General features: G+C 40.2%; 1 protein-coding gene across 1 annotated transcript in view; it reads left to right on the forward strand.

Moving 5' to 3' along the window:
- bmp1a (bone morphogenetic protein 1a) overlaps positions 1–13,656 on the forward strand; it is a 95,437-nt gene that overhangs the window by 55,831 nt on the left and 25,950 nt on the right. Inside the window, exons 7-8 of the mRNA XM_056246859.1 lie at positions 8,026–8,150; positions 12,856–12,971. Of these exons, the coding sequence (XP_056102834.1) occupies positions 8,026–8,150; positions 12,856–12,971 (241 nt within the window). The remainder of the gene's footprint in view (positions 1–8,025; positions 8,151–12,855; positions 12,972–13,656) is intronic.

Consider the following 13,656-nt stretch of genomic DNA (forward strand, 5'->3'; position numbering starts at 1 on the left):
TACATTAAAGAGCATATTTGTGCAGCTTCATGTTGTTTGGCTTTTGTATTGCCTCCCTTGCTTAATTACCGGTAAATGAGTCTGTTGTCAAGCCATGTACTACTCTCATTTAGTTTAACATAAATAGATAGAGAGAAAGAGAGGGAGAGACATTGATCCCAGGGGGGAATTTAGCGGATAATGTTCTTTGATAGACACACTCGATAAGTCCTGTTTTGCATAATCACTTAAGCTCTCATCAAAAAAACAAAAGGTTTAATCATAACATCTTGACCAATCAAACTCCTGCTAGTGTTCATTTATATAGTAGTTTTACTGTTAAATATTAAACTGCTATTATAAATGAACTATTTAGCTACAAACAGACAAAGCATTTTGCTGCTGATTTACAATTAAGCAACATTATGATTGTGCTGATTTTAATGTGCTTTTTATTTGGCCCTTAAAGGTGCAGTAAGCTATTTCTGAGAATCAGTTGAACTCTGTTGATATTTGAAATCAACCCAAACAAACATACCCCTCCCTCAATTGCTCCGCCCCCCAAATGCACAAGCACACAATCCAAGAGTGGATGTCTCTTTATCATAACAGAAGCAAAGCAAAATAAAGCTTTGCAAAAATTATGTGAAGCTTATGAACAAACAACAAGGAAGAACAAAAAATTAACATATAAAAAATAAAAGCAAGTATATAAAAGCAAGTGTTGGTTGTCAGTCGCCAGCAGCACACACTCAAAACCAATGTTACTCCCATTTGGAGCAGAAACAAGGCAACATCTGCATCCGTTTTCAGGCCTTCCCGCTTCGGTCTCTCCAGCACTGGAACGATTTTCTAATATTAATACGGGCCCTACTTCTTGCCTGATCATAACCCATCTTTTTCCAGTGATATTCCTTTGACCTTTTCTATTTTGTAATGTCTCTCAGCCATCTCTCTTTCAACAGTCTTCAAATCTCCCTCTTGCTCACTCTCTCTCCTCCCCCATCATGGGTGGGCACTCCCCTTACTGCTGATTGGCTCACTCTCTCCTCCCCCATCATGGGTGGACCCGCCCCCTACTGCTGATTGGGTCACTTGTCTCCTCCCCCATCATGGGTGGAACCACCCCCTACTGCTGATTGGGTCACTCTCTCCTCCCCCACCATGTGTATATGCCCCCTACTGCTGATTGGCTCACTCTCTCCTCCCCTATCATGGGTGGACCCGCCCCCTACTGCTGATTGGGTCACTTGTCTCCTCCCCCATCGTGGGTGGACCCGCCCCCTACTGCTGATTGGGTCACTCTCCTCCCCCATCATGGGTGGACCCGCCCCTACTGCTGATTGGGTCACTCTCTCCTCCCCCATCATGGGTGGACCCGCCCCCTACTGCTGATTGGGTCACTCTCCTCCCCCATCATGGGTGGACCCGCCCCCTACTGATGATTGGGTCACTCTCTCCTCCCCCATCATGGGTGGAGCCACCCCCTACTGCTGATTGGGTCACTCTCTCCTCCCCCATCATGGGTGGACCCGCCCCCTACTGCTGATTGGGTCACTCTCTCCTCCCCCATCATGGGTGGACCCGCCCCCTACTGCTGATTGGGTCACTCTCTCCTCCCCCACCATGAGTGTATACGCCCCCTACTGCTGATTGGCTCACTTTCTCCTCCCCCATCATGGGTGGACCCGCCCCTTACTGCTGATTGGCTCACTCTCTCCTCCCCCATCATGGGTGGACCCGCCCCTTACTGCTGATTGGCTCACTCTCTCCTTCCCCATCATGGGTGGAGCCACCCCCTACTGCTGATTGGGTCACTCTCTCCTCCCCCATCATGGGTGGACCCGCCCCCTACTGCTGATTGGGTCACTCTCTCCTCCCCCATCATGGGTGGACCCGCCCCCTACTGCTGATTGGGTCACTCTTTCCTCCCCCATCATGGGTGGACCCGCCCCCTACTGCTGATTGGGTCACTCTCTCCTCCCCCATCATGAGTGTATATGCCCCCTACTACTGATTGGCTACAAGTTTGTTGTGAAGCTCAGTCCAATCCACTTCAACAGCATTTTTCAGTAATCGCTTACTGCACCTATTTGTAACGAAAATGTCCGTGGTGGTGACATATAGGTAGGTGTGGCTCTGAGGCTCTGCCTTCTTTGACGTGGAAATCTGTTCTTATGTTCTTGGGAAAACCCCATTTGTTTAAGCCGTCTCAGAGTAAAGACAGGGAATGTGAAATAACAGTTTTTAGTAACCTCACTCGTCTTATGTTAGATACACATCACGATTTTAGCCCCGATTTTTACTCGCCGACAGTTTTGTGGAAATCGCCGACAAATGCCTGAAATCTGAGGCAAATTGGTGCTTGTTTACATGAGTGACAATCCCGTAGTGTGAATGATCAAAGACGTGATCTGAGAGAAGCGCAGATGTGTTGTTGATGCCTGTAAGATATTTAGCATGCAACATATCTGGACCTTTCAAGAGTCCAGGAGTGTGAAATGTGTTTTGACTGGATATTACCTTAGCGGCGACCTACAGCCAATGAGGGAGCAAGATGCAGGGCAAGGGAAAGTTCAGGGGGAGGAGTCATAGATCAGTCCACAGACAACTTGGATCGCAAGCATCTTGCAGGTTATGATTTTAGTATAATGCGAGAACCCTTGTCTCACTCGTGATTTCATGTATCACTCGCATGTGTTTGGTTGTGAAACCTAGTTTGTAGACCAGGCAGAGTTGTCAACGGTTCTTCCTATTAAAATGCTGTGTAATGCGTGACCCACTGTCGCCGATCCGTTGTGTACTGTACACACAACAGCGATCGGACGATTTTGAAAATCGTGCAAATTTCCTGCGGAATTGGGCTACTTTTACACTGTCGCCACAGGTTGTTTTTTTAGCCCGTGGGTTTAAGCGAACCCCCTCTGCCTAGAAGAGGAGCTCCCCTGGATCACGATGGGCTAGTTTGGGCCATGATTAGGCGGGTTTTGTATATCAATTGGGTTGGTTTTGTTACGCAAACCTGGCAACCCTGCTACAAGGACTAGTTTCTTAAACCATTTTCTGGGAGTGTGCTGGAAAACTCAATCCAAGAGTTAAGTATAGCACAGAGCATATATAGACTACATGGTGAACTCATCCTGGGCTTCTTCCCATAATTATTAAATGATTACTAGATTTGGTCTACTTGAGGCATCTGGGTTGTGTTTTACTCTTGAGTTTATCATATATCCCTCCTCTCCTGTACCTCCATTTTCTGTCCGTTATACCAGAAATTAAAGGTGTAACTTACATGGATTTATCGTTCTATTCAAGAATCTTGACTTCAGAAACTTCACAGCAACTTGAGAGAAGCTAACAGTCCCGGCGTTCTGACTGGCTGCTCTGTTTGTCCACTGTCCTGTTGTCTTTTTTCCCATCATCCCTGCTGTGTTTGCAGAGTACTCGTACTGTAAATCTCCGTGGGAAGACAGGTTCTTTGATTGCACTTGTATCGGGAGGATTTCATGGCCTTCCCTCAGGTTTTTTTTCTTTGAAACGTTTCTCCCCGAGAAGCGGGTGAGCCCTCCTAGCTTTTTGTCTGGGGCATGTTTTCCGACCTCCTTCTTTGTGTCCTGGCCCCCGTTCCACCCACCCTACTCAGGGAGGTTTTTCTTCTTGAAACTGGTACCGGCAAGTTGAGCCAAAAGCAAATAAAGAGCTTGCAGTATGTCTTCAGTGTGAAATGACACCAGCCGAGCGCTAGCGCTCACCCACACATCTACTGTTCCGCTCTATACTCACAGACCGACAATAAAGCTGAAGCCTACAAAAACAGCCAGGTCACAGGTGACCCCAAAATCAAGAGATACAAACATTATTTTACATAAATAAAATGAAGCTTGTTTTTCATTGTAACATTATTTTCATGACTTTTCAGTTCAAACTGAAAATTACATTTCCTCACAAAGTTTCACTGTAACGCAATTCTTTTAAAAAATTATTTTATATATATATATATATATATATATATATATATATATATATATACACACTGTATAATGTATATATACTGTACATTAAAATGTAGGATGAATGTATGGTAGGAAAAAAATATCTACCCTTTTTATCATTCAATATGACCTGGAATTCATCTTAAAGGCTTTCATGATATTCACATATATGATATTTTTAATGTTTTGATTCAAATTAGTCTGTTTCATGTAGCTGTAAAAAAAATCTTTGATGTGTTTGACTTGAATCTGAAGAAAGTAGCCTACATATTTATATCACTAAACTGTTTATTTACTTGAAATGTGGGTTGCATTTCTCTGCTGGTTTCTTTCATATAAACCTTATAGTTGAGCTCTGGAAATCCATCCTTCCCTATTTGAACATGCCTGCTGTTGACTGGAAGGTTCCCATGGGAACAAACAAATGAGCAGACCCTCACTAGCCACCATGGAGTGAAAAGCTAGACGATAAACTAGCAAAGAGTGTCAAAGTACGAAAAGAAGTGCGAGAAAAGAGAGGTTTTTGATACTGAATCACTCTTTGTTGAACTGAGCAAACGTTTTTTTGTGTGTTTTTTTTCAGCCTGAGTTACAGTAGTAGGACTGGAGAACGTGACTTCTCCATATTTTCTCCATATTTACTCAACTTTTCTTTTGTTTATAGCTTATTTACAACACATTCTCATGATGTCATGGCTTCTTAGGAAGCCTCAACCCTGAAGTGACCAATCAAGAATCCAGTGACATCATACAGGAGGTTATAACCAAATAGAACGTGGATTCGGATCATGTTTCGGCTGCCGCTGTCTCAGGCCTATGAAACCTACCGGATTTAGTGACTGTCCCAGGCCAGGAGAGGTCATTGTTCATTGTATCAGTGGTAGTCATCAGACCATTGGGGTTTTTATGATGTTTTTAAGTCACCATGATCCAGACTACTGTTGATTGGTTGGATGTTAACACAGTTGTAGTTTTGCTGGGTTGGAAAAGTTTGCGATCTGTTCCCTCAAACCACATTCAGAGGTGGTCCAGACAGTTCACACACGTGTCCATGATGCGTCCTGATGTGTAACAAGCTAGGTTATTTGAGAAACTTTTGGAAAAGCCTACACATATGCCTGAAGCATTTGTGGTCACAGACTCATTTGATACTTATTAAAGGAATAGTTCACTTAAAAATGAAAATTCTGTCATAATTTACTCACCCTCAAGTTGTTCCAAACCTGTATGAGTTTCTTTCTTCTGCTGAACACAAAAGAATATATTTTGAAGAATGTTGGTAATCAAACAGTTGACGTTAGCCATTGACTTCCATAGTATTTTTTTCCCCCTACTATGGAAGTCAATGGGGTCCATCAACTGTCGGGTAATTGACATTCTTCAAAATATCTTCTTTTGTGTTCAACAGAAGAAAGAAACTCATACAGGTTTGGAACAACTTGAGGGTGAGTACATGATGACAGAATTTTCATTTTGAAGTGAACTTTCCTTTAACAAACCTTTCCTTTCCTTGTCCTGTCTGATCATTTGTGATTGAATCACTTGAGACAAATGTTAGTAACCAGTGTGAACTATCATTGTCACAATACCTTTTTTGTTTCATGGTACAATACCAGCTTAAGAAAATTCACCAATATAAGTAGTATGGCGATAACTCTTTTATAAAAAATTTGTGTTGTGTCATTATTTCATGGACTGTTATATTCTAATAATTATTTTCAGTTTACACAATATTACAGTACATTTTGGAATATTATTATACAAAAATAATATAAGTTCTGTATGTATTTTTTTATGTATTCACTTTCACAGAAAATTGAATGGAGATTCTGTAAACCCAAAACTGGAATTTTGAACTAGTGATGCACCGAAATTTAAGGAAATGAAAATATTTGGCGCAAAAATACATTTTTGGTTTGGGCTTCTCCAATTACCCAATTTGGCTGTGTCAACATCTATTTCGTGCACGTAATTTGGATACGCTACAGCAGCTAAACATGACGCACTTCACTATGACCAAAAAAAGATGCTAGAGTCGTAATATGTTAAATTTGTTCGGTTGAAATATTTAGAGACGGCTCGTCGTCACTTAAGAACTTTACTATGACTGGATTATAACCTGTGAACATGACACCCTGAACAGAATAGAGTTCAATTAACCAAATGTAATTCCCAAACTTCATTTTCAGTTTTGGTTTTTGGCTAAAGGAGAACTTTTATTGCAGTTTTGGCGTTTCAGTGAAAATTTTTATTTTCGGTGCATCACTATTTTGAAATTTACCATTGTGTCTTGAATAACGAATATTAGGATTATAAACAATCTCAAACCTTTCTAAAGTCCGCCAAACTCATCACCGGAGGCACTTTCATGTTGTTATATTTCATATCCGCTATTTTGAATTGTTGGCGGATGCGTTAAAATTGTGTACAGATTCGTCAGACAAATGTTTTTGGCTTTTAAATGTTTGCATATTCGCTTTATAACATGCTGTCAAATAACTGTGCTTGCTGCACTGGACTCGAATAATACATGCCAATACTGAGCCAGTACTGCATGTGAAATCGTACAGATACTACAGTGCATCATGGGAGATGGTCCTTGCTGCAGAACACGAAATCCAGGGGGAGGAGTTGGATCCAGATCCAACTCCTCCCACCATACATATACCTAAACCTACCCATCTCCGCCCCCTGATCCTTAACCCCACCCCAAATCCTACCCATCTCCGCCCCCTGATCCCTAACCCCACCCCTAATCCTACCCATCTTCACCCCCTGATCCCTAACCCCACCCCTAATCCTACCCATCTCCGCCCCCTGATCCCTAACCCCACCCCAAATCCTACCCATCTCCGCCCCCTGATCCCTAACCCCACCCCTAATCCTACCCATCTCCACCCCCTGATCCCTAACCCCACCCCTAATCCTACCCATCTCCGCCCCCTGATCCCTAACCCCACCCCTAATCCTACCCATCTCCGCCCCCTGATCCTTAACCCCACCCCAAATCCTACCCATCTCCACCCCCTGATCCCTAACCCACCCCACCCCTAATCCTACCCATCTCCGCCCCTGATCCCTAACCCCACCCCTAATCCTACCCATCTCCGCCCCCTGATCCTTAACCCCATCCCTAATCCTACCCATCTCCGCCCCCTGATCCTTAACCCCACCCCTAATCCTACCCATCTCTGCCCCCTGATCCCTAACCCCACCCCTAATCCTACCCATCTCCGCCCCCTGATCCTTAACCCCACCCCAAATCCTACCCATCTCCGCCCCCTGATCCCTAACCCCACCCCTAATCCTACCCATCTCCGCCCCCTGATCCCTAAACCCACCCCTAATCCTACCCATCTCCGCCCCCTGATCCCTAACCCCACCCCAAATCCTACCCATCTCCGCCCCCTGATCCCTAACCCCACCCCAAATCCTACCCATCTCCGCCCCCTGATCCCTAACCCCACCCCTAATCCTACCCATCTCCACCCCTTAGATCTGGATCCAACTCCGCCCCCTGGATCTCGTGTACTGCAATGAGGTGCTACTGCATCATGGTACTCTCTTTTAAGAAATATTGTTACCGCCAGTATTTTGAGGCTTTGCAACCAAATGGAGTCAAAGATGTAAAGTGTTTTGCAAACCAAGACAAAGCTCTCGAAGTATAATCAACATTGTACATAGTGTTACACTTAACACAATAACTGAAGAGCAGGCAAGCCACAGGCCGCAGCTTCCATGACTGCTTCCACGGATAACACAGCTTGGCTTGAATTCCCTTTGGATTGTTGTCTGCCCCACAAATGACTATACAGCCTGTCGAGTTCTGACCGCCACATTCTGTACATCTGCTGAAACGTGTCATCTTAAAATGTGAGATAACGTTTTGTGTTTATACAAGTACCCGTGATTCTGTGTGTGGGTGTGAAGAGAATCGTTAGACATTCCAGGAAACAAGAGATAGTGAATGAATAAGAGACAAGAGGATTAAAATAACAAGAAGGATTTGTTCATTCTGATTAAAGTGATGCCTTTTTTTTTTTTTTGCTGACAGAGGGATATTTTTGGACACCATTCTGCCACGATATGATGTGAACGGAGTCCGGCCGCCCATCGGTCAGAGGACCAGATTGAGCAAAGGAGACATCACACAGGCACGCAAACTTTACAAGTGTCCAAGTAAGAAAATAACAGATGTGTAAACATAAAAATTGTACAGAATTACAGAAGGGTAATCTGGCAAGTCATTCTGCGTAAGGAAGGTAAAGCTCATGTCTGACTCATCAAGAATAAAAGATGGTGGAGATAGAAAATCTGGGTCATTGGAAACTTTAAGCACATCATGAAAACATCTCTGACTGCGAACTTCACAAGTATTCAGGTAATCAGTATTTTTGCCATTTAAAATATCTAAACATCCTAAAAACTAAATAAATAGTAAAACCTAATATATATATATATATATATATATATATATATATATTAGTTAATTTTCTTTTTTTGTGAGAAAGTAATTAAGGCATTTTGTTTTCATAGAATTTATCATAGAATTAGGTTTTTTTTCCTTATTACCCCCAATGGCAAATAGTTTTGTTAAAGCATAAAGAAAGAATTTATTCTTTTTTAAAGAATATTTAGATAATTTAGATGGAAAACAAGACAACATTACTCATGAAAAACAAATTTTTAGATCATTCAGTCCCTATTTCATAGTATAAGGGTGGGACACTAATGTATAACTGTGGGACACTAAGTTTATGTGATCTGGAAATAACATGGCATCCAGAATTGATGTGGTACGGTATCTTGGAGACAGTCTCCGTTACTCCCAGGCTCGGAAAGGCCGAGTAAACACTGGTCAAGCACAGGAAGTTCGTAATTTGTCTTCTTTCCCTGATAAAACAGAGAAGAGAACAGTTGCTTTGCAGGATACAGCAAATAAATGCAGTAAAGGACATTTTTCATGTAAACTTTGCAGAGATGTTCAAACACACACTAGCAGAGAGGCAACGAGTGTATCCTCAATGCAAACCAGGGTATATTAATTGTCTTAAAAATTTTTAATAAATACGAACTGGAATCATGACACTTAAAAAATGTGATGATTAAAATTCAAAAGGCTATGATTTAATTCAATATTTATTTAATTAAATAAATCAAAAAAGTATAATAAAACACGTTCAAAGTAAAAAAATATATATATAACGCAGAACTGTTCTACAGGCTTGTAGTTTCTGGCCAGTTCTCAAGCAATGAATACCTCACATTTACGCCAAGTGATTGCTGTTAATGAATTATGACAATGTTTACTTTATGGTGTTTATGTTCCAATATGTTGCGTATTTTACCTCCCTGGTCTTTTTGAATGAGCAGCTGTAAGTAAAGCATAGACATTTCAAAATAAGTTTCCTGTCAAAAGCCCTGCGTTACGTGTTTTCATAGATATTTTGGTTATAATAAACTGTATTTGGCATTTAGTTCAATGTTAACATTTGTAGGTTCTCTTTATTTAAGAATTTAAATAAATAGATTTTTCTTGTAATGGCCAGTGTTGGGTAAATTACTCTAAAAAGTCATTAATATAGCTACTAATTGACCGTTCGCAAAGACCCGCCCCCTTCAGTTACTTTTGCTACGTCTGACAAGCCGCTCTCACGCCACACATCGCTGACAGACAGGACAGAGCAGGTTACTTTTGATATGAAACAATGTCTCAGCTTTCAAGTTTTGTCTTTTTTTTAAAGAAATTGAAGCAATAAATACAGTTTTGTGGCTCTTTAATGTGTGGTGACAGATCGCTGTAGCGCCTCAGTTAAAGCTGCTCGTGAACCGATCATCTCTTCCTTCTAGTTGATTTATAGCATCAAATAAACGTGAATGAACATCAGAAGGAATGTTGTTTCAACCGCGGAAACACATCAGTACACACTTTTTTTTGCGTTCAAGTCCACTGACGTTAATCTACTAACTCTCCTGACTGACAAAATGGCGGATTCAGCGGAAAAGCGGATTATGATTGTTCAGATCGCCTGTCAATCAAACTCCAGGCGAAGGGTGAATTACATATTCGACCTTGTAATTAGATTGCTGTACTAATTACTCTCTCTAAAAAGATTAATTTAATTACTTATTACTGAATACAGTACTTTCTAAATCCCATACAACCTAGGCCAACTGAACAACACAAGGATAGACACGAAACGGCTCCTTTGATTCTTCAAAATAAATAATATAACTAACACAATCAATTAGAAACCATAGAAACAAACAGGGAGAGAACGGAGGAGAACTGAACAATTCATCAACCTAGAAGATTAAGAAAGAAACTCAAACATGAACAGAACAGAGAAACGGATAAAAAAAAACCTCAAAACGTGACACTACTATTGTTGTATATATAGTCTATACAGTATTAGTGCAATTACATCAGAAGTAACTAAATTACAGAAAAAAATAAGAGTAATCTTTTACTTTACTTTTTCAAGGGAAGTAATACTTAGTAATGCATTACACCCAACACTGGTAATTGCAAAATAATCTGTTTATTGCTTTATTATTGTATCAGAAAATTACAGTATCAGTCAACCCCTAATATGAATGTATTGATACACAAACCAATTTAAATACATACAGCATATATATATATATATACATAAACAGTCTTTAAAACTTATTTACCCTGTTTTGCTGATAGCAAGTCCTCACTAAATGTGTGCTGTTTAATCTAGTAAAAAATCTATAACATGATTAATTTTGAGATTGTTTGAGTTGTTGGACATACAGTTGAGTTGGATTTACAGTATTAATCTTAAAGGTCTTTTAAAAAGTTTTACATTTGATTTTGAAATATGCTTGCAAAAAATAATTGATACCCTTTCAAACACATTGTAGGGCTGTAATGGGAATTTTTAGCATGGCTTTAGTGAAACCAACAACCCATAAATAATCTCATCTGGGACTGTTGCTCCTTTTACAAATATGGCTCTCTGGCCTGTGTCTCATGACGTATCCATACAGCCGGCATGTGTGGATGACGTGGCCGTACGCAGAGTAGGATGCAGAAAATCACACTCTGGGAAAAAAAGAAAGTGTGTAAGTGTTGTTGCGCAGCATTCCTTGCCTGTGTCTGTCACTTGCTGTGGCTTGCCAGACCGCTTGTTAATGGTCTAAACATTGAAGACACTGCACACTTGGCCTGAAGAATCTCTGCTCTTGCCACTCTAGTTTTACATGATGACTGACAACTCGTGCGTGCAGAGCACGTGTGGATAATATAAGGAGTGTAAACTGCTAAACAAGATCAGTTTACAAGCCCTTGTGAAGGGAAGCGAGGGAGAAGATTGGCTGCTAGATGATCAGTCATTAAACCCTGTCCCAAGATCTCTTTTCAAATTGCTGTTTGTCAATCTGTTTTATATGCATTTTAGTAAAAAAAAAGATAGATAGATATATAGAACAAAGACAGACAGACAGATAGATAGATAGATAGATAGATAGATGGATAGATAGACAGACATACAGACAGACAGACAGACAGATAGATAGATAGATAGATAGATAGATAGATAGATAGATAGATAGATAGATAGATAGATAGATAGATAGATAGATAGATAGATAGATAGATAGTTAGACAGATAGAACAAAGACAGACAGACATACAGATAGATAGATAGATAGATAGATAGATAGATAGATAGATAGATAGATAGATAGATAGATAGATAGATAGATAGATAGATAGATAGACAGACAGACAGACAGATAGATAGATAGATAGATAGATAGATAGATAGATAGATAGATAGATAGATAGATAGATAGATAGATAGATAGATAGATAGATAGATAGAACAAAGACAGACAGACAGACAGACAGACAGATAGATAGATAGATAGATAGATAGATAGATAGATAGATAGATAGATAGATAGATAGATAGACAGACAGACAGACAGACAGACAGACAGACAGACAGACATACAGACAGACAGACAGATAGATAGATAGATAGATAGATAGATAGATAGATAGATAGATAGATAGATAGATAGATAGATAGATAGATAGATAGAACAAAGACAGACAGACAGACAGACAGACAGACAGATAGATAGATAGATAGATAGATAGATAGATAGATAGATAGATAGATAGATAGATAGATAGATAGATAGATAGATAGATAGATAGATAGATAGATAGATAGATAGAACAAAGACAGACAGACAGACAGATAGATAGATAGATAGATAGATAGATAGATAGATAGATAGATAGATAGATAGATAGATAGATAGATAGATAGATAGCTGCTCATTAGTGCTCAATAGTGACTTAAAGCAGCATAAAGCAGACTGTACATTATCCATTGCACATGTTTAGTTATATGAATATATTATGAAACTGCTGGTATTTCAACATTTAATGAAGCAATGCTGGTTTGCCATGTGTATTTCCACAGTGACCACTAGAGCGTTTAATTACACATTTAATAAAGTACGCTGCCCGTGGTTTCATTTTAATTGCACACTGCACCGTATAATTGAAAATCTTTTGAATTTCGCACCACTTTTATTCCCTTCTCTTGCTCTTTGCTGTGAATATTAGGCAGGTGTGTAACATTAGAAGCAGATGTGCTTCATAACATGAAAGCGCTCAAGGCGCACACTGTGAAAGACAATCCAGACTTTTTCGTGGTCTTTTGTCTTTGTTGTGTTCTGTGACGCACAGCAACGTTTTATATACAGGGAGCGTATTGTCTTTGTGGGCCGTTGTGTAACTAATCAAATAATCTTGTTTTTGTGTATTGAACTGTTCAACTCCTTTTGAACATTGACGGCTAATGACATTTCTTTATTTCTCTCTCTTTCTCTTTCTTAGGATGTGGAGACAGTTTGCAGGAGAGTAGTGGGAACTTCTCTTCTCCTGGTTTTCCCAATGGTTATTCAGCTTATATGCACTGCATATGGAGAATTTCTGTCACACCAGGAGAAAAGGTGAAGACGCCAGACGCTCTGATGATTTGCTCGGATTAGTTGTTGTGAGAAATGTTTTTTTGGCCTAAGGATTGCTTGTGGAATAAACAATGATATTGGTCCCACATAGAGTTGGGAAGTCGAGATCATTTCGGTGACTTGGTTTGGTCAAACCGTTCTTTTTAATGAGCGAGTTCAAAAAACTGATTCACTGATTCTTTGAGTCACCTGTTTCCATCGGTCCTTCTTCACACACCATTTTTAACAACTTTTCACGTACATTATCACATTTCACAGTTTTTTAATTAAAGTCCCGTTGTAGTCATTAATGTTATCCCTTAAAACTCATCTTTAATCACCAATTTCTTGGAAAAAAAAGTATTCATGCCTTAAAATAGCTTGAAGGTAACTCTACACCCTTGCCTAATTTAGTATAAGCGGTTCTATGAATATGCAAATGAGCCCCGCCTCCACTCACTCACTCAGCTCAGAGATCCACTGGTTGACGATCACACGTTGACTTGATTGGTTACAAGGTAGTTTGTGACGTCAGAAACACCAGCGATTTCAAACCGTGTTTTTGAGACTGTCTTTGGTTCACTGCCAGCCTGGGAAAACCCAGACAACTTCCGGCAAATTTAGATTTGCTCTGAAAGTTAGTCTGGCAAAGAGCTCATTCAAGCTCATTTCCAATCCGTCGAAATCG

The sequence above is a fragment of the Rhinichthys klamathensis genome, unplaced genomic scaffold, assembly GCF_029890125.1.
Source record: "Rhinichthys klamathensis goyatoka isolate OS25496 unplaced genomic scaffold, OSU_Roscu_1.1 h1tg000040l_1, whole genome shotgun sequence".
Taxonomy (NCBI): Eukaryota; Metazoa; Chordata; class Actinopteri; order Cypriniformes; family Leuciscidae; genus Rhinichthys; species Rhinichthys klamathensis.